The sequence below is a fragment of the Oncorhynchus mykiss genome, chromosome 15 (assembly GCF_013265735.2).
Source record: "Oncorhynchus mykiss isolate Arlee chromosome 15, USDA_OmykA_1.1, whole genome shotgun sequence".
NCBI lineage: Eukaryota > Metazoa > Chordata > Actinopteri > Salmoniformes > Salmonidae > Oncorhynchus > Oncorhynchus mykiss.
The window spans coordinates 52,610,075-52,632,527 of NC_048579.1; the positions used below are offsets into that span (position 1 = coordinate 52,610,075).

At 44.7% G+C, this 22,453-nt stretch overlaps 2 protein-coding genes across 16 annotated transcripts in view; both read right to left on the bottom strand.

The window, feature by feature from the left end:
• Positions 1-650: 650 nt before the first annotated feature.
• On the bottom strand, positions 651-18,237 carry LOC110490287 (zinc finger protein AEBP2). 4 transcript variants are annotated; one of them, XM_036944579.1, is made up of 9 exons: positions 17,572-18,237; positions 15,815-15,856; positions 14,702-14,918; positions 14,081-14,188; positions 11,859-12,045; positions 11,242-11,366; positions 5,647-5,714; positions 3,642-3,755; positions 651-1,094 (listed from the first exon to the last, which is right to left on the bottom strand). In XM_036944579.1, exons 1-9 carry the CDS (start codon positions 18,078-18,080, stop codon positions 1,082-1,084), a joined length of 1,383 nt encoding a protein of 460 aa, XP_036800474.1. In that variant the 5' UTR covers positions 18,081-18,237; the 3' UTR covers positions 651-1,081. The 4 variants fall into 4 exon arrangements, with proteins under 4 accessions (XP_036800474.1, XP_036800473.1, XP_021419264.1 ...); XM_036944578.1 differs by having other exon boundaries at positions 11,242-11,384; XM_021563589.2 differs by lacking the exon at positions 15,815-15,856 and having other exon boundaries at positions 652-1,094; positions 17,572-18,233.
• A 2,526-nt stretch (positions 18,238-20,763) lies between these two features.
• LOC110490288 (pleckstrin homology domain-containing family A member 5) overlaps positions 20,764-22,453 on the bottom strand; it is a 178,874-nt gene continuing 177,184 nt past the window's right edge. For all 12 annotated transcript variants that reach the window (XM_036944584.1, XM_036944592.1, XM_036944589.1 and 9 more), the window contains one exon: positions 20,764-22,113. The gene's annotated coding sequence lies outside the window, so the exon portion shown is untranslated. The remainder of the gene's footprint in view (positions 22,114-22,453) is intronic.

A 22,453-nucleotide genomic window follows, 5' to 3' on the forward strand; every position in this document is an offset into this window, starting at 1 on the left:
CTGCTCGTAGAACATCTCATTCCAAAATCATGGGCATTAATATGGAGTTCGTCCCCCCCTTTTCTGCTATAACAGCCTCCACTCTTCTGGGAAGGCTTTTCACTCGACGTTGGAACATTGCTGCAGGGACTTGTTTCCATTCAGCCACAAGAGCATTAGTGAGGTCGGGCACTGATGTGGGGTGATTAGGCCTGGCTCACAGTCTGCGTTCCAATTAATCCCAAAGGTTCAATGGAGTGGAGGTCAGGGCTCTGTGAAAGCCAGTCAAGTTCTTCCACACCGATCTTGACAAACCATTTCTGTATGGACCTTGCTTTGTGCAGGGGGGCATTGTCATGCTGAAACAGGAAAGGGCCTGCCACAAAATTGGAAGCACAGTATCGTCTGGAATGTCATATGCTGTAGCGTTAAGATTCCCCTTCACAGGAACTAAGGGGCCTAGCCCGAACCATTATTCCTCATCCACCAAACTTTACAGTTGGCGCACCTTATTCGGGCAGGTAGCGTTCTCCTGGCATCCGCCAAACCCATATTCGTCCGTCGGACTGCCAGATGGTGAAGTGTGATTCATCACTCCAGAGAACACGTTTCCACTGCTCCAGAGTCCAACGGCGGCAAGATTTACACCACTCCAGCCGACGCTTGGCATTGTGCATGGTGATCTTAGGCTTGTGTGTGGCTGCTCGGCCATGGAAACCCACTTCATTCTACTGCCAATGTTTGTCTACGGAGATCGCATGGCTGTGTGCTCAATTTAACACACCTGGCAGCAACGGGTGTGGCTGAAATAGCCAAATTCACTTATTTGAAGAGGTGTCAGCACACTACTGTGTATAGAGTGTATTTTCAGAAACCATTGAAAACAAATACTAAATTCACTTCATCATTTGGAGGAATTTGACATTGAAAAGAAAGTGAAAAGAGCAGAAAGTTAAAGAAAAAAGGGGGGAAATAAAAGAGGTATTGAAATCTCTGGTCTTCTCCACTCCTGCCCAGACAGGATATGACATGGGGACTTCCTGTGCCAGGTGACATCGTCAGGCTCCTGCTCGAGTCCCTTTTGATTGGTCCTCCTTAGTCTCTAGAAGAACATCCTGTAACGACAGCGGCACTTTACATTCGTTTCCACTTATGCATATTGTGTACGCATGACATCACTCTTAACGCGGTCCACCTCCCCCCACAGTCATTCATGTACTGTAAGCATTTCTCTACATGTTCAGAATGTTATACATTCTACCGGGGTTTTTACAGAACTATGAGAGGATACCGACCATTACATTTTCATACAGGAGGAATCAAGGCCCAGGGAACCACTTTTGTGAAGAAAAATATTTATCAGGGGAGTGATGGGGAGGGTTGCATTATAGTGGCCAGAAGGGTCAACAGCAGGGACTGTTGGCATTGAGGGAGGTGGGTCAAGAAAGGGGTGGAATGCTTTGTCTACAGAGTAGTATTTTCTTCTGGCTGACAACAGTGACGGGTGCCACCTGGTGGGGAAATAAATAGCAGTCACATCATTCCTGAATCTTGAAAGCTGTGCTTCTCAGATTACTCCTGGCACACAAATCATAATGACAACACACCATAACCTGACCCTACTGAATGTCAGGCATGTCAGGATTCTTTCTCTCACTATCCCATACGAGACAGAGAGGAGGAGGAGAGTGGAGGAATGTGTGTTTGAAAACAACAGGCCAAGGAGCCAGTGAGTGCTTCAGGGGTTAGGTTAGGGGTCACCCAGGAAAATACTACTCGAGTAAAGGTATTTGGTTTTAAATTAACTTAAGCATCAAAAGTAAAGGTATAAATCATTTGTAATTCCTCATATTAGACCAACCAGACGGCACGATTTTCTAGTTGTTTTTAGTTTACGGATGGTCAGGGGCACACTTTCAAATGAAGCATTTGTGGATGACCTGGATGTTCTCGTTAAGTGTGTGAATTAGACCTTTTTCCTTTCCTGTTATGCATAAAAAGCTTAAAAAGTACTTTTGGGTGTCATGGAAAATGTATTGAGTAAAAAGTACATTATCTTCTTTATGAATGTAGTGAAGTAAAAGTAGACAAAAAATATAAATAGTAAAGTACAGCAAGCCCAAGAAACAACTTTAGTCATTTAAAAGTATTTCTTACTTAAGTACTTTACACCACTGAAGGCTGAAGGGGGGGGGGTTCTTCAGGGAACCATACCTTCTTCACTTTGCCTATAAAGCATTTACATCACTGAAGGGGGGGGCTCTTCAGGGAACCATACCTTCTTCACTTTGCCTATAAAGCATTTACATCACTGAAGGGGGGGGGGGGCTCTTCAGGGAACCATACCTTCTTCACTTTGCCTATAAAGCATTTACATCACTGAAGGGGGGGGGGGCTCTTCAGGGAACCATACCTTCTTCACTTTGCCTATAAAGCATTTACATCACTGAAGGGGGGGGGGGGGGGGGCTCTTCAGGGAACCATACCTTCTTCACTTTGCCTATAAAGCATTTACATCACTGAAGGGGGGGGGGGGGGGCTCTTCAGGGAACCATACCTTCTTCACTTTGCCTATAAAGCATTTACATCACTGAAGGGGGGGGGGGGCTCTTCAGGGAACCATACCTTCTTCACTTTGCCTATAAAGCATTTACATCACTGAAGGGGGGGGGGGGGGGGGGGGGGGCTCTTCAGGGAACCATACCTTCTTCACTTTGCCTATAAAGCATTTACATCACTGAAGGGGGGGGGGGGGGGGGGGGTGGCTCTTCAGGGAACCATACCTTCTTCACTTTGCCTATAAAGCATTTACACCACTGAAGGGGGGGGGCTCTTCAGGGAACCATACCTTCTTCACTTTGCCTATAAAGCATTTACATCACTGAAGGGGGGGGGGGGGGTGGCTCTTCAGGGAACCATACCTTCTTCACTTTGCCTATAAAGCATTTACATCACTGAAGGGGGGGGCTCTTCAGGGAACCATACCTTCTTCACTTTGCCTATAAAGCATTTACATCACTGAAGGGGGGGGGGGGGGGGCTCTTCAGGGAACCATACCTTCTTCACTTTGCCTATAAAGCATTTACATCACTGAAGGGGGGGGGGGGGGGGGCTCTTCAGGGAACCATACCTTCTTCACTTTGCCTATAAAGCATTTACATCACTGAAGGGGGGGGGGGGGGGCTCTTCAGGGAACCATACCTTCTTCACTTTGCCTATAAAGCATTTACATCACTGCTTGTAAGAATAAAAGAGAGGAAAGACTAGGTACAACAAACTCAAAGCAGCCGGCATTCACATGCAAGGCCGACGTGAGGTTCAGGATCACCTCTCTCCATGGGCATTGGGTGTTCATATTTAGCTCTGTGCTGCACGGCCATCCATTACAAGAAGCCTGTAACCATCATTAATTAGCTGGGTAAACACAGAGTAGCACAGGCCCTCGGGGATCACTGGGCCAGTACGGAGTCTAGGAAAACACACTGGCCGTGGTAGGTATGCTCACATTGTTGTTGTTGTGAGTCAACCATTGTATGAGTTATGTGCACGTCCACAGGCACACACACACTATTTGGAGAGTAAATGATTAGCCCTAATGGTCTATGCCTCAAGATTTGGCAACCCCCCCCCTCCAGTGCATGCACACACACACACACACACACCTGTATATGTTGGGGTCCAGCAGTACGTGTGTCTCCTGGGGCAGCTGGGAGAGGTGGACCACCTTGGTCTTCTGCTGTGGCCGGTCACTCTCATTCACCCACACATCAGGTAGTCTGGAGAGGGGGATAGAGATTGAGAGCAAGCGAGAGGGAAGGAGGAGAGAGAGAATGTGAGTGCACAAGGGAAGAAGGAGGAGAGAAGGAGGAGAAAAGAGTGAGGGAGAGAGAGAGGGGGAAGAGGTGACAGACAGTACAAATCTTGTAGTTGGCACCGTGGCCTCTCTGAGCTGGTGTCTGACTGGCATCTAACAGACATGGGTTAAGAGGAGATTGCAGTGGTACAAATGCATGCTTCCTAAAGTGCTTGTCTAACTAAAGAGTGTATTTAGGTGTTATCTGTGGGAAACATTGGGAGAGGATCAATGCCAGTACTGGGCTCCTCTCTACTCCTGCTACAGTCGTCACTGTGTGCGTCACCAGGAAAGCATCCCAATGAACAAACAGAGAGAGAGAGAAAGAGAGAGAGAGAGGATGTGGGGGAGATGTGAATAAGCGGTGCCTGGTTCATCGTTAGCAGACTGCTTGGCTATAGATCATAGATTCAGAGAGGGGCAGATGAAAGCCCTAGGGGGAGGAAAGGAGAAGGAAAGGAAGAAAGTGGATAGTGGATGAAAGGAGAAGAGAGAGGTATTAAAGAAATGGAGAGGCAAGAGGGGACCATACCCTTGCAGAGGGATGAACCCAAGTGGACAGAGCCAAAACAAAAACGGCAGAAAAGCACCCAATAACATGCTAGGAGACAGAGAGGAAGGCCTCAGCTGTGTCACTGTACACATAGGATGCTGCTGCAGCGCCGTAGCTGAGTGCTAGAAGTGACTACAATAACATCTGGTAGACATTCTCCATGGTAGTGTGGGTGACAGTTGCCTTTACAGCAACATGGTCCTTAGAGAGACATATCCAACTCTTAAACAAAACACTCTCACAGCTTCTGAAACGAGTGCCGCAATACGCCTCTTGCTCCTCCTCCTCCTCCCTTCTTCATCCAAACCCCAAAACAACAAAAATTCCAAAAGAGAGAGGTTTATTTTGGACATGTACCATGAAAGCGAGCGTCGTTTTGGCTTATAGCCCGTTTCCTGACCCAGAAAGTTGCTTCTGTCGGAGATGAGCTCTCTGCGAGAGGGGTTTTAGACAGAGCAGAGCCGACAGCCTGTTCCTCCAGCTGAGAAACTAATGGCTAGAGAGGAGGGCTGCACAGGGCTTTGTCTCAGTCTGAAGTGACTTCCTCTCCTTCTCTCCTCTGGCTGAGAGACTAATGGCCTGAGGAGGAGTAGGGCTACACAGGGCTGCAGCTCAATAGTCTGAAGAGGCTCTCTCTCCTCGTCTACTCCCCTTCAATAATTTTCCTGATAATATAGTACGCCAACTACATAGCTAACTTACAATAATTCAGTCTGAAATGCACACAGCTGGTTCTGATAGCTGTAATGATTGTCAAGGGAGCTCTTGGTCATTAATTCTCTCCTAAACTGGGCCACTGATCAAAATTAACCTATGGGACTACACCAAAGGAAAAGAGAAAGAGTTCGGGAGGGATGAAAGGGTGGACAGAGATCACAGAGTAGCTCCCACGACACGAGTGAACTCATCCAGATCACTGACCCTTCTGGATGGAGACGCTAACCTGGGTATCCTCCTGTGTGTGTGTGTGTGTGGTGCGATGGTAAGGTCACAGGTGATTGCCAGCCTCCTGCCCACAGCCACAGGACAAATTGACTAACCACCACTAAACGCCTGCTGACATTTACAGAGCAGGGGAGGAGAAGGATAGGAAGAGAGGAGGGGGAGGATAGCCCTCTGCTTGCCAGTAGTACAGGAGAGAAAAGGGTGCAAGGGGAGAGAAGAGGACTGTGGCCTTGTGTCTGCCAACAGGAGAGAGCTGAAGAGCAGGATGTTGGGAGGAGAGGTAGAGGGGAGGGTGGAGAAAAAGAGGGCAACTCACATGTCCTCGGGAGTCCAGTGGAGGAGGACTTTAACCTTTCCAGAATCTTCCTTCCTCCTCGCTATTACCTAGAGATAGAAGAAGAAGAGAGGTAAGACACCACCCAATAACAGAGACATTGGAAAAACAACACATTGTTGTTGAGGTCATACTGGAGAGATATTTGGAGAGACACACCCACCCACACACACACACCATCCCTAACCAAAGGCCTGATGCTGATGGCAAGTCAGTAAAAGGAATCAGACACCTGGCTCCAGTCTAATTAAGCCAGACTCAATCCTGTACTCCCTCCCACTCCGCAGACTAACACTGTTACTTCACTGGCCTGAAGACGCCAGTCCAGCCACTAAACATATACACACACCCTGTGTGTGGTAGGAACAATACAGCTCCCTGACTGACGTTAGTGCATTCCACAGTGAGTGAGTGAGTGTGACCCTGGACCAAGGTGAAGACTAGGAATGCTCTTTATCTTTAGAAACACACAGATGGATGTGTGCATACACGTACACACACACAATGTAAGTCACAGTGTGAAAAGACATTACACTAGACTCTCTCCCATGGTTTTATTTGCTTTTTGCTTTGGCTTAGAGAAGGCCTGCTGGGTTTGCCTGGCTACCCAAAGTACTTGCTTCAGCCAAATGCTACGCCACGCCCACGGACGTTCATTTCTTCTCCGCAATGAGTCTGGATCCGAGTACCTCCCCGACGATGTCTAGAACACAAACACATTCTAACCATTCTGATTGGTCCCAGAAACTGATGGGTGGGGCCAGAGCCAGAAAACACGTGGATAAAGCTGATAAAGATGTAAAGACCCAACCGTTGATGACTTTGTTTTGTACAACACCCATCGTTTTTGCCATCCCCACAATGATGGCAGTCTCCGACTTAAGTACGAAGTGAACAGAGCAGCGGAATAATTCAGTCGGAGTCGTCAGGCAACTGCTGGGTTCCTACGATGTCTGTCTCTCTTGATTTCTCTGTGAAAATACTGGTAGAAGTTCTCCAACTGCATGTGTAGGGGAGAGATGGTGGGAGTGAGGGAGGACAGAGGCTGGAAGGGGGTGAAGAGGTCTGTTTTCTAAGCGGCTCCAACAACAGGCCTGGCTGGGTCTGGACTCTGGCATGTACGTCAGAGCAGTGTGTTTCATGGGAGGGTTGCTGGCAGTTCCCTTTATTAGCAGCTTAATTAAAAAAAGGGGCACAGGAGTCAGTGTTATTCCCTGGCTGGGCCCTTCATTTTCAGCAGGCCTCAACACTGCACACATGAACTCATGTGAGTTTAAACCGTCAATTTTGGAAAACAAGTTGTGTGATTGTGATGCTTTAAAAATGTGTTTTTTAATTTTTTTAAATCAGCATTTAATATCAGCAGGCTTTTCACTTGAAATAAATACAAGTTTTAATTGACCCTGGTCAGCCAGTCGACTGCCTGCCCCTCTCCCAGCCTCTAGCTGGCTCAATGGAAGTTGTGAATCTTTGTTTTCATTTCAACAACTTTCTACTTGTGATGTGCTAGACGCCTTGAGCAAGATTGCTTCATCCAAAAGATCCAGTCTTGCTGCAGCTTTCTGCTCCTCTGATTGCAGAATCTTTAACACATGTTTACCAGAAGTGTTTTTGGTGCCATCCCCAGGGTCTGGAAAGTGGCCCACATACTCCCCCTTCAAAAGGTGGTGTCTGTCGGGTCACCTAAGTAATTAGAGCCCTATGTCCAAACTCTTGCCGAGCAAAAATGATAGAACCCTTGGTAAATACTCAGATCCTTTTTAACTATGAAATGTATTGTAATTATACAATTGGTGAGTCTGACAGTGTCTGTTCCACAAGTTACCACCGGCTAAAGCTATGATGTTGAAATGCTAATTTTCTCTGTTCTGTCTCACTGTCCAATCAGCCCAGCTGCAAGTAAAAAATATATATTTAAAAAAAAAAAGCAGAGTTAAAAAAAAAAGATATATAATAATAATAATTCACAAAAGTAGCGCACTGGGCCTTTACTAGTATTAGTGTCAGGACAATATCTTGTGGAAGGATGAAATAGTATGAATAAATGAATCAAAATAACACTCATGAAAATATGTCAATCATTTGAATATGTTGGTAACCCGTTGTATAAAAGATATAACGCCCACGAAGCTGGTGTCTGGAGGATACATTTGCACGGTTTGCAGGCCCTCGACCAGGACTCGGTCCTAACACCCGTGCCAATATATCCTCCAAACACCGGCTTCTCTGACATTATCACTTAAATGGAAACTAGTCAGGTTTCAGACCAGGTGATAGAAGTAGCAGAGATGGTTCTTCGGTTTTAAATGATGTTCTTAAATTGTTTGGATAACAAGTAACGCTGCCCGGCCCTTTTTGTTGACCTGTCTAAAGCCTTCGACAGTGTTTCACCCATGACTTATTCAGAGGTTTCATCAATTGGCCTGGACCAGGCTGCGTTTAGCTGGTTTGAAAATGATTTAAAGACACACCATGCAGAAACCACCCTGCCATTTCCTGGTTGCTAAAATTCGAAGTTCGCCAAATTTCAGTTGCTTTATTAGCAGAATAATTACAAGGGGCATGGGAGTGAAGTGTAGAGAATCATTGTACCATCTAAACCACTGAAATATATTTTCCAGAAACCAAAAACATTGGATTTTCAGCTGTTTGAAGGTAGTGTACAAAACCTAAAGAAAGACGCAAAATTGAAACTTAAGAACGGAAAGCATAGAAATAAAGCACATATACACCTCTTCTTCTCACATATACTTGCTTTCAATGAGAATGACAGCTCTATAACTCACATTTCTATGTGAATTTGGTTGGGTCACCCAAAAAGTTACAGATTGGCTGCTTTAAGAAAAAGACAGAACACAGTGTGTATTTACTGATGGTGTTAAATCGGGTTGTCTTGACATAAAGGGTGTCCTACAGGGATCAATTCGTGTTCCGGTTAAAAATAAAAAAAAGAATGAAAACATTCACCTGTATGCAGGTGACACTGTGGTGTATGCTATTGACCCCGCATCTGACCAGGCCCAGTCAGTCTCAATCTTTCGCTATTGCCCTCCAAGAAGGCCTTTGCTGAACTGACATTGGTACTTAGTGCAGGTAAAACCAAGAACATGTTATTTTCCAAATCACATAAGAATCTGATGATTTATGCAGAAGTACTCCTTAGGGGTGTAATGGTACACGTAGTCGTACCGAAACGTTCGGTTCAGGGACCTCGATTCGGTCGCACTGAACCCGAATGAATACATAAAAACAAATATTATAAAATAAAAATACTACGTCTTTTAGGTAATGCATACGCTGCATAGTAGTAGGCCCATGCAGTAAATCTGAACTAAAACAAACATGTAAGGCTATTCCGTTAAAACTAGCGCCTACGCGGACATCGGAATCAAAATTACCTTAACTGCCGCATTTCACATTTTGTGAGGCGCAGCCAAGGATGAGTTCTGTACGATGGGGAGGTCGATAAACCCGAATTGGGAGGATCATCAACAGACCCGAGAGGGAGGATCATCAACAATCGTTTAAATCTCCAGTTTGTGGACATTCAGGCTTCCCCAGCAGACTACAACTGATATGGGCAGAAAGTTGTGGACAAAACGTTAACAGTATGTGGCCACGCTCAACAAGAATATCCTATGCAGCTGCCAACACCTCAAATGTGTTGACACATTTACTCTGACATCACCTGAGTACACCGGAGCAAGATGGAAACGCAAAGAAACACCACGTCGTCTCACCTCAGCATTCAAGCATTCCTTGGCAGCTGACTCTGAGCGGGCCAAATACATTACAAGAGCGATAGGTAGGCTGTGTTTTATTATTTGCTTTATAACCACAGACATACCCAATCACGGTGATTGAGAATAGGGGGGTTTCAGCGCCTTACGAACTTCCTCTTGCGCCAATTTAAGCAAACAGGTTGTACCCGCTCTATATGAGCAAGCCAAAGATGAGGTTTAGAATGAATTGGCCAACGCACCCCTGTGTTGCGCTTACGTAACAGTGACAGACATCACATTACCCTGGAATAGGAGATGTGCCGTGCTACATGCCCCTTTATGAGCATCCCAACTGCGCATCTGGCACTGAAGGAGACAGTGTCATGGCGTGTTCGTAACCAAGTGGGAATTTACCACATACGACTGGGGAAAACCCACTTGAATGGCCCTCCAACTGGTACTTACTTACTTGTGGGAAACTTGTCAATGATCTGAAGCACACACTTCCCCCACATGATTACCTCGGGTGTCGCCTACTAAGGAAATGGCCTCGAGCAGCATTTGGCAGTTAAATGCAGCAAAACATTAATAAAAAAGCTATCTATTGTGGGTAAAACATGTTTACAAGCATGATGGCTGTACTTTTAGTTTATGGTTGACGCAGCTTGTTGGCAATTAGCTACTGGCGTTTCTCAACGAGTTCAAATCACATGAACGCATCCAACTGGTATTTATGACTTCACAACTCCCAGAAGGTGACAAATGCAGCATCAGGAGTGGAAACATGAGAGGACCAACATGACAATCCTGTCACAACAGAATGACAGGAATATTGTGAATGGAACTTCACCGAAACTTAACCGCGACCCCCCCAATACATATCAAACCGTGGGTTTGATGAACAGTTACACCCCTAGTACTTTGGATTGTGCCCTCGTTGATCGTGTCCCCTCTTAGAAATATCTGGGCATCTGGATGAACGAAAAGCATGTTGATGAATAAGTTACGAAATGAATCAGTCAAATAGGCTTCCAATATAGGGACAGATGCTGTCTTTTGTTAAATAGCAGAAAACAAAATCTTCCAGTCAACATTCATTCCGGGTTATTGACTATGGGGATTTGTCTATATGAATGCAGCTGCCACTGTACTGAAGCCGTTGGGCACAGTTTATCACAGTGCATTATTACGGGCGATAGGTTCCGTACACATCATTGCATTTTGTATCAGAAAGTAGGCTGGCCCAACGCGAAGTCTCGTAGATCGAGGCATTGTGCTCTTTTTTGTCTATAAACTGCCATCATACCTTACCTCATTGTTAAACTTCAGACGTAGAAGTTACCAGACCCGGACTCAGGGATGGCTAACCCTGGAGAGCCCTTCAATCTCCACTGAATTAGGTCAATCTGATTTGAGTTTTTCTCCAAAAGTCCTTAAAGTTAGAGTTGGTGCCTCTAGAGCAATTCAGGCAGATGTTAGAGGGCTTTTTACTGAAGAATGTGTTTGTTGCATACGGTTGTGTTTACTTTTCACATATTGTGTAATTGATGTGTGTATAGAAAGACATGTATAATAGTGCAATGGTTGTGTATTGATGTGTTCATGCAGGCCTCATCTGCATAAAGAGAACGTGGTCTCAGCATGACTCCCAGCTTAAATAAAAGTTTAAAAAAAAGAAAAATACTAATAAACTCTGTACAGCCGAGACCGTTATTCTGTAGGTCTGCTGTGCCCTCTGCTGTCTGAACAGTGAAGTACAGTGTGTGTGTGCAGGACCCTGCATGGTCTGCCTCCGCTGGATCCCTGACCATGCTGTGGTAGACGACGGTGATGGTGTGTGTGTGCTACTACTAACCGTGCTGTGAAACACCACACTGTGTCCGTTGCCCAGGCTCTCTATATGTGTAGCCAGGTTGAGGCAGATGGCCCGGTGTCTGATAGCATCCATGGTCTGGGCATCAAAGAAGTCGTGAGGTCGTGCTGGAGGGACAGAACACACTGGGGTGAGAGAGGGGGAGCGTTAAACTGAGGTTCATAGGTCGGGAGGTCAGAGGGGATTAGCCAATCAGATGGATCTGACCCTCGTAGATATTCATCATCAAAACGTTTCCCACCACCCGATTGGTTAAGACGCTTGGTTTGAATGCCAGGCAACCTGATCAGTCAGTACACGATTGGTTTATTGATTGATTGTATGATTGAGTGTGTGCCCGTGCATATCTGTGCGTGTATACACATGCTTGCATTTGTGGGTGCTTGTATTGCCATCCTTATGGGTACCAGAGATGCCCAAAAGTCCCAGAGGACAAAGGCTATTTTAGGCTTAGGTTTACAGTTAAAATTAGGGCAACAATTAGGGAAAATAGGATTTTTAATGGAAATCAATTGTAGGTCCCCACAAGGATAATAAAACATGCTGTGTGTGTATTGCGTGTGTTTATATGTGCGTGTGTGTGTTTCTCGGATACGTACGTAAAGACCGCCTGCGTTTGTTCTTGAGTTTCCGCCTCTTGTTAAGCCCCGCCTTCGAAGGTGAATCCTCCTTCATCTTGCCCTGATTGGCCAGCTTGTTGGAGTTCTGGGAGCTGAAGTGGGTGGGTACGTGGCGCGCTAGCCCCCCCTGGGAGGCAAACGTGGCATTGCAGCCCCCCACCACACACTGACAAAGATGGAGACGACACCGGTGAGAACACGGACTAGTAGATTTAACAGTAGATCGCTTATTCAACAGCACTTAGATAGAGAAGAACACTATTGGTCGTTCTATTTGAAATCTAGCTGATTTCTATTTCAATAATAGCTCAAAGGGTTTAATGCAGGGGAAAATGTAGGTCTGGGTATAGATGGCACAGTTCAATGGAACCATTCAATATAATATCATGCATTAGCTTCACACAGGATAGTGTGTGACAAGTGTATCGTGTTGGAGATCATTAGAATCATTCTAAGACTAGAATAATCTATAGCACCTGACATGTACATACAGAAGGTATGAAAGTATTCACACCCCTCGACTTTAGCCACAATTTGTTGTGCTACAACCCGATTTTCAAATGTCCAAGTGGAATTATGTTTTGACAAATGTTCACTAATTAATTAAAACTGAAAGCAGAAATGTGTTGCGTCAATAAGTATTCAACCCCTTTGTTATGGCAAACCTAAATAAGTTCAGGAGTAAAAATGTGCATCATGTCACATCATAAGTTGCATGGACTTAAGTGTTAACATGATTTTTGAATGACTACCTCATCTCTGTACCCCACCCATACAATTATATGTAAGGTCCCTCAGTTGAGCAGTGAATTTCAAACAGATTAAACCACAAAGACCAGGGAGGTTTTTCCAATGCTTCGCAAAGATGGGCACCTATTGGTAGATGGGTAAAAATCCCTTTGAACATTGTGAAGTTATTAACACACAGCCACTACAAAGATACAGGCGTCCTTGCTAACTCAGTTGCCGGAGAGGAAGGAAACCGTTCAGGGATTTCACCATGAGGCCAATGGTGACTAAAACAGGTAGAGTGTTTAATGGCTGTGATAGGAGAAAACTGAGGATTGATCAACAAAACTGTAGTTGCTCCACAATACTAACCTAATTGACAGACTGAAATTAAGGAAGCCTGTACAGAATATTCCAAAACATGCATCCTGTTTGCAATGTTCCTAGGCCGTCATTGAAAATAAGAATTTGTTCTTAACTGACTTGCCTAGTTAAATAAAGGTTAAAAAAAATAAGGCACTAAAGTAAAACTGCAAAAAATGTGGCAAAGAAATTAACTTTATGTCTTGAATACAAAGCTTTATGTTTAGGGCAAATCCAACAACACATTACCGAGTACCACTTCACATTTTCAAGCATGGTGGTGGCTGCATCATGTTATGGGTATGCTCGTCATTAACAAGGACTTTTCTTTAGGATAAAAATAAACGGAACAGAGCTAAGCACAGGTCAAATCCTAGAGAAAAACCTGGTTCAGTCTGCTTTCCAGCAGACACTGGAGACAAACTCACCTTTCAGCAGGACAGTAACCTAAAACACAAGGTCAAATATACACAGGAGTTGCTTACCAAGACGACATTGAATAATGTTCCGGAATGTTCCGGAGTGGCCTGGTTACAGTTTTGACATAAATTGGCTTGAAAATCTAATACGAGACTTGAAAATGGCTGTCAAGCAATGAGCAACAACTTGACAGAGCTTGAAGAATATAAAAATAATGTGCAAATATGGTACAATCCAGGTGTGCAAAGCTCTTAGAGACATACCCACAGCTGTAATCGCTGCCAACGGTGATTCTAACATCTATTAACTCAGGGGTGTGAATACTTCTGTAAATTAGATATTTATTTTTGCTCATTTATTGAAAATGAAATACAGAAATAAAAACATGTTTTTATTTATTTTTGCTCATTTATTGAAAATGAAATACAGAAATAAAAACATGTTTTCACTTTGTCATTATGAGGTAGTGTGTAGATGGGCGAGGGAAAAACAATTGAATCCATTTTGAATTCAGGCTGTAACGCAACAAAATGTGGAATAAGCCAAGGGGTATCAATACCATGAAGGCACTGTATATGATATGAGGATGTGGTTTGCAGAGTCAGTGCTTTGATGTTGTGTGTGTGTGACAGTGAAGGGAGAGCGAGCGAGCGAACAGGAAAATGGAAGAAAGGAAGGCGTTTTCTCACCTTGAATGGTTTGTCTCCGCTGTGTGAGACCATGTGTCTCTGGAGCCAGCTCTGACTGGTCGACGGGGTGTTGTACACCTTGCAGCCTTTCCACAGGCACACAAAAACCTGTCGAGAGGACAGCAACACTGTTAAACACACGTCTCTTCCCAGGTCACTCACAACCTAGCTCTTATGAGTTACCCAAGATGCAATGTAAGAAACTAAATGTCCTACTATCCTAGAGAATTGTAGTTGGCAGATGGACATTTCATATAGAAATTCAATGACGGACCATTTTTAACTGAAGCACCTAGAAACTCAAGCCCCCATAAACTGACCCCCGCCCCCTCTCTGAACCTACAGTTCCAAGAGAGATAAAACATCAAGCGGTCTTTGTGCAGCAGTACTTCTCATCTGGAGTTAGTTTAACACAGGATGTTTGGATTATCTTCAAGATGGAGAAGAGGGGGATTGATATTTTGAAGACAGGGTTGTGGTGGTGGAGAAGAGGAGAAGACGAGTTGGAGGCGTAAAACTCGAAGGTGAAGGAGGAAGGGGATAGAAGATGGTGAGCAGGCAGGCAGGACAGAGAATATGATATAGGAAGTGAAGGATAGAGAGAAAAAAAAAAAAACATACCCCTCCCCGTTGTCCGTCCACGTGCACGCCCCTGATGTGCTCAGCCAGGTCTGGGCTGGTGGTAAAGAGGAGCTGGCACTGGTCCCAGCAGCAGGTGTATGCCACGCTCTTACCCACCGACGGGGTGGCGGTGCCCGGGCCGTGCCCGTTCATCATGGCAGGTGTGGAGCGCCCGCTGGACGCTGTGCTCTCCATGTCCATCAGAGTACTGCTGATACTGAGAGAGAGGGAGGGAGGGAGATGGGGTCAGCACAGAGATCTGTTGTACTACATAACAAATCAAATGTTATTAGTCACATCTTACCTTGAAATGCTTACTTACAAGCCCTTAACCAACAATGCAGTTAAGAAAATAGAGTTAAGAAAATATTTACTAAATAAACTAGAGTAAAAAAACAAGAGTAACAAAATAACAATAACGAGGCTAACGGTACCGAGTCAATGTGCAGGAGTACAAGTTAGTCGAGGCAATTGAGGTAATATGTGCACGTAGGTAGGGGTAAAGTGACTATGCATAGATAAACAGTGAGTAGCAGCAGCGTAAAAAAGGGGGAGGGGTCAATACAGCCATTTAATTAGCTGTTCAGCAGCCTTATGGCTTGGGAGGTTAGATGCTGTTAAGCAGCATTTTGGACCTAGACTTCGCGGTCTGGTACCACTTGTTGTGTCGTAGCAGAGAGAATAGTCTGACTAGGGTGGCTGAAGTCTTTGGAAATTTTTAGGGCCTTCCTCTGACACCACCTGGTTGGTATAGAGGTCCTGGGTGGCAGGAATCTTGGCCCCCGTGTGGTACTGGGCCGTACATACTACCCTCTGTCGCGCCTTGCGGTCGGTTCTAGTCATGGGTTTGGACAGCCTCAGTCACTAAATCTTGGTGATTTAGTGTGTTTGTAGCATGTGCAGACACTGCTCGTCAACAGACTTCTCTGGGGCATATGAGGTTTAGTATGCCTGGTCTACGAGGGTGTCATGGTGGATTTTAATCTCAGGCCACTACAGACATAGAAGTATATCCCTTCGTCCTCACACACAAAGCCTCTCAGAGTGCACTAGTGACTCAGTAATGCTACCATGTTGCACTGAATGAAGAGAAAGTGACACACACACACACACCTCATAAGGCTGCCTGCCTCCAGCTGCTCCCCTGCTCTGTTCCTGAGGTCCTCAGTGCCAGCAGGGGAACAAAAGTTACATTGAGACCATGCAGCTGCCCAAACAGTAGAGCTCTCTCCTCCATTCACTCCCTCTTTTCTTACTACAGGCCTTTCTGCCCCGGCTAGACAAAGCAACACACCAGGACGGGAGAGGGGGGGAAAGGGGGTGGGGGGGAATCCCCTCTCCTTCAGATACAACAGGAGCTGAAATGTAGTAACACAGGGCTTAGGCCTTTGTGCTAACTGGGTTTCTTTTGTTAGCTACCCGCTACAGGTCATCTTATGGCTACAGACTGAGACAATCTACTGGGATCCAGAAAGGGAATCATCCCACTATTTTAGCAGCAAAAGGAGAAGGGTGGATATCGAGGTGTGTGAAATGGTTGAGTTCTCTGCTTCCGTCTGAATAAGAAATGTATGTGTATATTGTTATTTTCTGTTGGCTAGTCTAGTGATATTCAGGCATCGTGTACAGTATATGTGTATGTATTAGTATATGGCCGATAGGACCCTATATCCACACTGGACTTTTGCATACAGGCTTTTGCATATGTGTCTGTGTGTTGACTTCTATTGTTACATGCACATAAAGAGTCACACAGGCGTAACCGGAATTCTGCACAGTGTTAGGTGAATCAGATCGGCCAAACTCACTGCTTCGGCAGGGCCGCAGCAACCCCGAGTAAATTATCCTAAGTTGCACTGTAAGAGAGTTGAGCAGCGAGTTGCATACATCATTACTCATTTCTAACACCTTTGATCTGATTCACTCTCTCGTTCTGCACTAGTTTATGATCCAGTGGAAGTTCCATCTTGGCCATTTCACATAATGGCATGGGGAATTCTGGGTACACATCTAAATATCTCAGAAAGACTTGTGTGTGTGATTCCCTCATGTGCATGTGGGTGAGAATCTCTGTGTGTGTGTGTGTGTGTGTGTATAGGACTCATCTCAACATAGACGTCCTGTAACTACAGTGACCCAGCCACAAGGCCAAACCAACTAGAAGGCGATGAGGAGTTGTGTTGACCACACTGACACGTCTGTAAGTGTGTGTGTGTGTAGATATGCTAGTGTGTGATTATAATTTTCTTTGTCTCAGTGCTCCACTTGTGAAATTACTCATGGGACTTTCACCAAACTGTTTTCAAGGATACATGCCAACTTGGACGATCTTACTCACTGAATTGGTTCATAAGATAAAATCAAGTCTGAAATGTTCATATTGCTGTTGTCTCTCTTTTTAAAACGTGGTTTTATAGTAGCTACGTTATTACACAATGAGCATCGTGGTGGCCAAGTGGCAATGCAGGCCATACATGGACATTATGTCCAGATGCGGGTGTACGTGCAGCGTGGAACCATTCCGTTGAAACCTAAAGGCAAACCTAGGCCTATTCAACTATCGGTTAAAACTATGCATGTACCCAAATGTTGTCAACTGTCCATAACGCATCGTTGCGCATTGGGTGGGGATGCATTGTAGCAAAACAAACCCGACTGTTACGCTAAACTGTTGTTTGGCAAAAGACAAAGTACGGAGATATCACACAACACTGTATAATTGCAAGGATAGTGAATGCAACTCGTGACAATGTAGTTTGATCACAAACGTCAACACCTTATCGAGATTGAATCATTGTTGGTGTGGGCTGGTAACATTGTTGCGCTGCTTTTGTATTCAACATTTGACTGGGTATTAGTAATGCACAGACCTGTCTTCCGAATCCATTCGACTGAGAGGTTCTCCATCCGAGGAGGATATCTCGACACTGGCCCGTCTTTTGATACCGTGGTCGGTTTTCTCCGTGGATTCCTCGCTTTTGGTCTTGTCGGAGCTAGGAAGCGAGGACACGCTCTCCTCTCTTTGTTCTTGATTCAGCTCCACGGTGCTCTCCCCGGTTTCGGTGCTACTCGCAGGGATTCCCTCCACGGGACTTTTAACCGGTTCAGACAGTTCACAGGCCGGTTCGTCTTCTTTGTTGCCGTTTTCCGTGGGTAAAACCGATTCTTTGGCGACTTCTGGTGCGACTGAAAGCTTCTCCTCTTTGCTGTCTCCGTTGCTCACGTCCATTTCTGTTTCGTCCTCGTTGTCACCCGGTTCCTGTTTCGAGTCTGCAGGGCCCTGCTTATTATTCCTGTTCTCTCCCTTGGCCAATGTTCCATTTTGCTCGTTTGCCGGTGTGGAGTCTTGTTCGGTACGGTTGGTTGTAACTGCAGCCATGTTCACAGCTCTTAGTAAGCTATTTTCTGTTGTAGGCTACTACCCCCCCAAAAGTTGGTTCTTTCTCCCAATCGCATGCGCTGCTTCACCATGAGCGTTCAAAAGGGACGCGAGGGGAGGAGGCATAACCATGACGTAGTCCCCCGCATTGTGGACCGTTCCACGTGTTCCAGAGAACTATTGTTATATTTGTTTTATATTTACAAAAAAATTGTTCCAGAAAACAGAACATTGACATAATTTAAAGTGAAATGTTAGGGCCAATCACCCATTAATACATTTCAGTCAGAAATCTAGACAATTCTTACGGTGTTCCACTCTTAGCGGGCCTAGCATATGTGTAATTATGTTTTTGTATAACGCCTAGATTCAAGACTTGGTGCTTTTCAGCTAAAATTATTATGTAGAATTCTTGCCACCAACAAAATGTTGAATATTTGGGGCATAAAACCATCGAAGCTCTGCAGATTTTGTTGTGCGGATACAGAATCAATGTACCATTTATTTTGGTATTGCTACCTGAGGGGTAGCCTGTTTCTGGTCTCAGGTTCAGGAATGGCTGAAAATGCTTAACATTGATCTAAAATTGACCCTAGAAATAGTACTGTTGGGAGATCTGGAGAGACCGGGTCAGTCAATTACTAATATACTAATACTCTTAGTAAAAATATTGATCTTCCACACGTAATGTGTAGATTCTATTAGATTAGATTAAAATTGTACCTTTAACATCACAGCATAGTTGAAAGATATATGTTGCGAATAACTTTGTAGAGGGTGGCCTGCGGAGATAGATGGGATGGGATGTGGATGTGGAATTGGAGACAAGTGGGAGTGGAGTTGCTGTGCGGGAGATAGAATGATGGTCAAAGACAGTCAAATTGAAGTCAAAATAAAACAATAAAAAGTACGTTTGAATGACACTGAGGGGCAGTGTTTTTACAGCTAATGCCGGTGTTGTACCGAAAATCTCCCCCCTGCCAGAATCCCCCCCATTCTAATTTCCTTATTTTTGTGGCTAGAGTCAAATACTTTCCGTGGCACACATCAGAGTCAAATACTTTCTGTAGAACAAACTTCACGTCAGGATAGGAAACCGAAATTATTAATTAATGTATGTGTGTTACATTAAACATAGAGGAGGGAGTGAAACGTTGGCAAGCAATAGACATTTCAGAACAACTACGGCTGAATTAGTATCCTTACACCTTCTAAAATACTAGTCGAATAAGACATTGGAGAGATGACAAACTTTGGCAAAGAGATGTATTTATAGACTAATACAAATCAGTAGCGGATTTATGTACGAGCGACATGGGCAACCGCCCACGGCGGCGGGACCCGGGGGCGGGGCGCTGACAGGGGGGTTCACCCAGGGCGCCATACAAGCAAGAACAGCCACATACACTTGAAACAAATAGCCAAACCGAAAACTGCATACAAAATGCTTTCTGCTACCAAGAACAGTGAAATGTAGGCTAAACTGACAGCGGAGTTAAGAGCAGAAATCTCAACTAGCAAGCAAGTCCCAGCAATGAAGAACGGGAAAGGGGGGATTCTGGCAGGGGAGAGAGTTTTGGCACAACACGGGTTTGCTTGAGGCTGATGCCGTGCAGGTGTTTGTACACATGCATATACACACACTCTCATTCACATAAACGCATACAAGAACACACACATACATGTAATAGTGCCAGACATGCACACAAACATATAATGCTGTTATGATTTTAGTTGTCCTTGATGTCCTTTGGAGGAGGGGGGTCTCGAACGGTTGCGGGACAGCTACTGGGGAACTGTGGGGGGGATCTTGGTTTGGCCAGGCGGGAGACCTGTTGACCCTGGATGCTTCTGTGTGTCGCTCTGAATGGAAGTCTATTGGATGACTGGTATGGTGTAGTTGTTGAGCTGCAAGTATATTGTATGTTTCTGAGATTTTCGGAGATTTTCATGCAAATTCATCAAAGCGGATACATTCTTATTCAGTTGTAAAAGTAAGGTAGGAGATCATGACCACATGTAAAGGACTCTTCCAAGTACAGGTACAAGAGGAGTAGCTAATGGGTATCCTAATAAAATACTAAATACGTAAGGTGGTAGGGATTAGGAACTATAGGGTAGGATAAATGGAAAGGGTAGGAACTAGTGGAAGGAGTGGAATGGAACCAGGCCCACATAGCCACAGTGCTACAGGTAAGGAACCACAAAATATTCAGAGCCTCATTAACATAGCTACTCATGTGTGTCCAGCATGAAAGGGGGGAGGGAAGAAGGTGGTAGGATGGGGAAAGAGGGTGAGAATGGAGGGGGACTGACCTTACTGTGTCGATGACCTGAGTGATTGGCTGCGTCTAGTGTGACAGTGGCACTGTCCAGAGCAGAGATCATTCATGTACCAAGTGGATATGAGCTATTGGCCTGTGGGCTACACTTCCAGCTGGAGGCCAGAGTCCCAGTCCCTCAACGGACACAGAAAGGAGCTTCCTGATCTTTAAAGTTTGTCAATGTCTCGTCTTCAGCGCCATCAGAGCTTCTATCATATCAGTGATCAGGAAATCATATTTGTAACATGATACAACCAAAACAGCAGGAAGCATTGGAAATGGCATTCCTTCGATCTCCCAATGTTTAAAACAAATGTAAATACGTAGCTTGTGTCATAACATAAACCCCCACCGCAGCATTTAAGAACATCAACATTTATTTCACATGATATAAAACAGATGAGATATGAACATTTTTCATATTTAACTCTAATAATAATAACCTCAGACTTATAATTTCTGCTCTGCTCTTTCTATGGTGTACATAATTTACACAATGAAACTTTACATTTATGTACATTATATTTTAATGTCCTGGAGGAACAAAACGTCTGCTTATTGCTTATACATGTGCTATTCTCTTCTCTCTGTCCAGGACTCCACACAATCAGACAGAATCTAACACACAACCCTAATCTCATAAAACTATTTTATCTCTCTTCTATATTTTACTTTAAATATATCTCAGCCGTAGGGAAAAAAAACAGAGAAGCAGATCGATTCTAACCCAGGACATTTACGTGTGGTTGTCAGCGGCGACCAGATTCCGATCCTCCCGACATAAATAAACACAACTTTTATAAAATATTTAAACTCTGTCCAACAGCAGCAATAGGGTGGCACCTTATTGAAGTATAAACCCATTGAATAGTTAGTTCATTCTATATGTTTTATATATGTATATATTAACAACTTCTTTGAACAATGAGGGAATGTGCGGTGTAAAATATGTGGAAAATGAAAAGTTTAGGGCCTCAGGTTAAAAACTTAAATGGGAGTAAAACCAGTAAAAAAGACAAGAGCGTATGGCGCCCCCGTGTGGTTAAAGTAAAGCACTGCCTTAGTGTGTGTAGAGTTGGTGCTTCGCCCTCTCAATAGTGTGTCATTGTGGGAAGACCTCAAATGCATACTCCTCCCATCCTCAGGTCCTTGTCTCCTTCTCAGAACCCATTAGATGAGAAAGCCAGATATCCTTCCCCTCTGACCTTCTCCTCCAGCGGGATTTGAGAAGGAGACGAGGAGACAGGACGCAAGAAGAATGCAATTGAGATCTTCCCAGTGTGAGACTCCTCTAGTGCTCTTATTTACAACTGTACAGTCCCCTCCTTTTCACAGCAGTGCTCAGCTAATAGACACTCAAGACATCCTCACAGAACATGTCCAAAATAACAGACCATCATAATACCTGTAATAATAATAATGATCATCAATTATCACTCTGGTAATACAATCTTGTCCTCTGATATCTCTGTGTGAATGAAAAAGTTTTGCATCACAGTTATTGTGTAGGCAGGCAGTAAGTAATACGAGCAGGCCTGTGGATCTACTCTTTCTGTCTGTCTGGCTACAGTTGTTTCTATACATACAGAGAGCTACTGGGCATGCTCTGTGCAGGCTGGCTGGTGCCATCATGGCTCTGTGTGATGCCATCTTGGGTCTCCAGGCTGGCATCGCTTATGAGTCACTGCTCACCAAGGTCAATGTCTGGGCTGCAGGGATAAGTGCAAAGAGAGGGAAGAGGTGAAGAGACCGATGAGCACACACAAAAATAGCAGAGGTCACAAGCCACAATGTTCAACAACAAAAAAATGTGGAGAAAATGTTTAGGCTGACATGACTAGGCAGTGCTTTTTGCTTCGACGACAAATGATGTCTGTGTTTAAATGGCTGGTGTGATGTTGCCTGCTGGTAAGGTCTGTGTCGATTGGAGGGTAGATCTCTGAGGGCTGAGCACTGGACCCTGAAGTTGAGGTTAGGGGGTTGATGGGTAGAGTTTTTAACTTTACCTACAGTACATATTACCCCAATGACCTCAACTAACCGGTGCCC

Coding starts and splice junctions, on each gene's coding strand:
- LOC110490287 (XM_036944578.1), bottom strand. CDS start 18,080: ATGGCTGCAGTTACAACCAACCGTACCGAACAAGACTCCACACCGGCA. Junction 14,919..15,814: donor GAGGCAGGCAGCCTTATGAG/GTGTGTGTGTGT, acceptor CCTCTCTCTCAG/TATCAGCAGTACTCTGATGG. Junction 14,189..14,701: donor TGGACGGACAACGGGGAGGG/GTATGTTTTTTT, acceptor TCCTCTCGACAG/GTTTTTGTGTGCCTGTGGAA.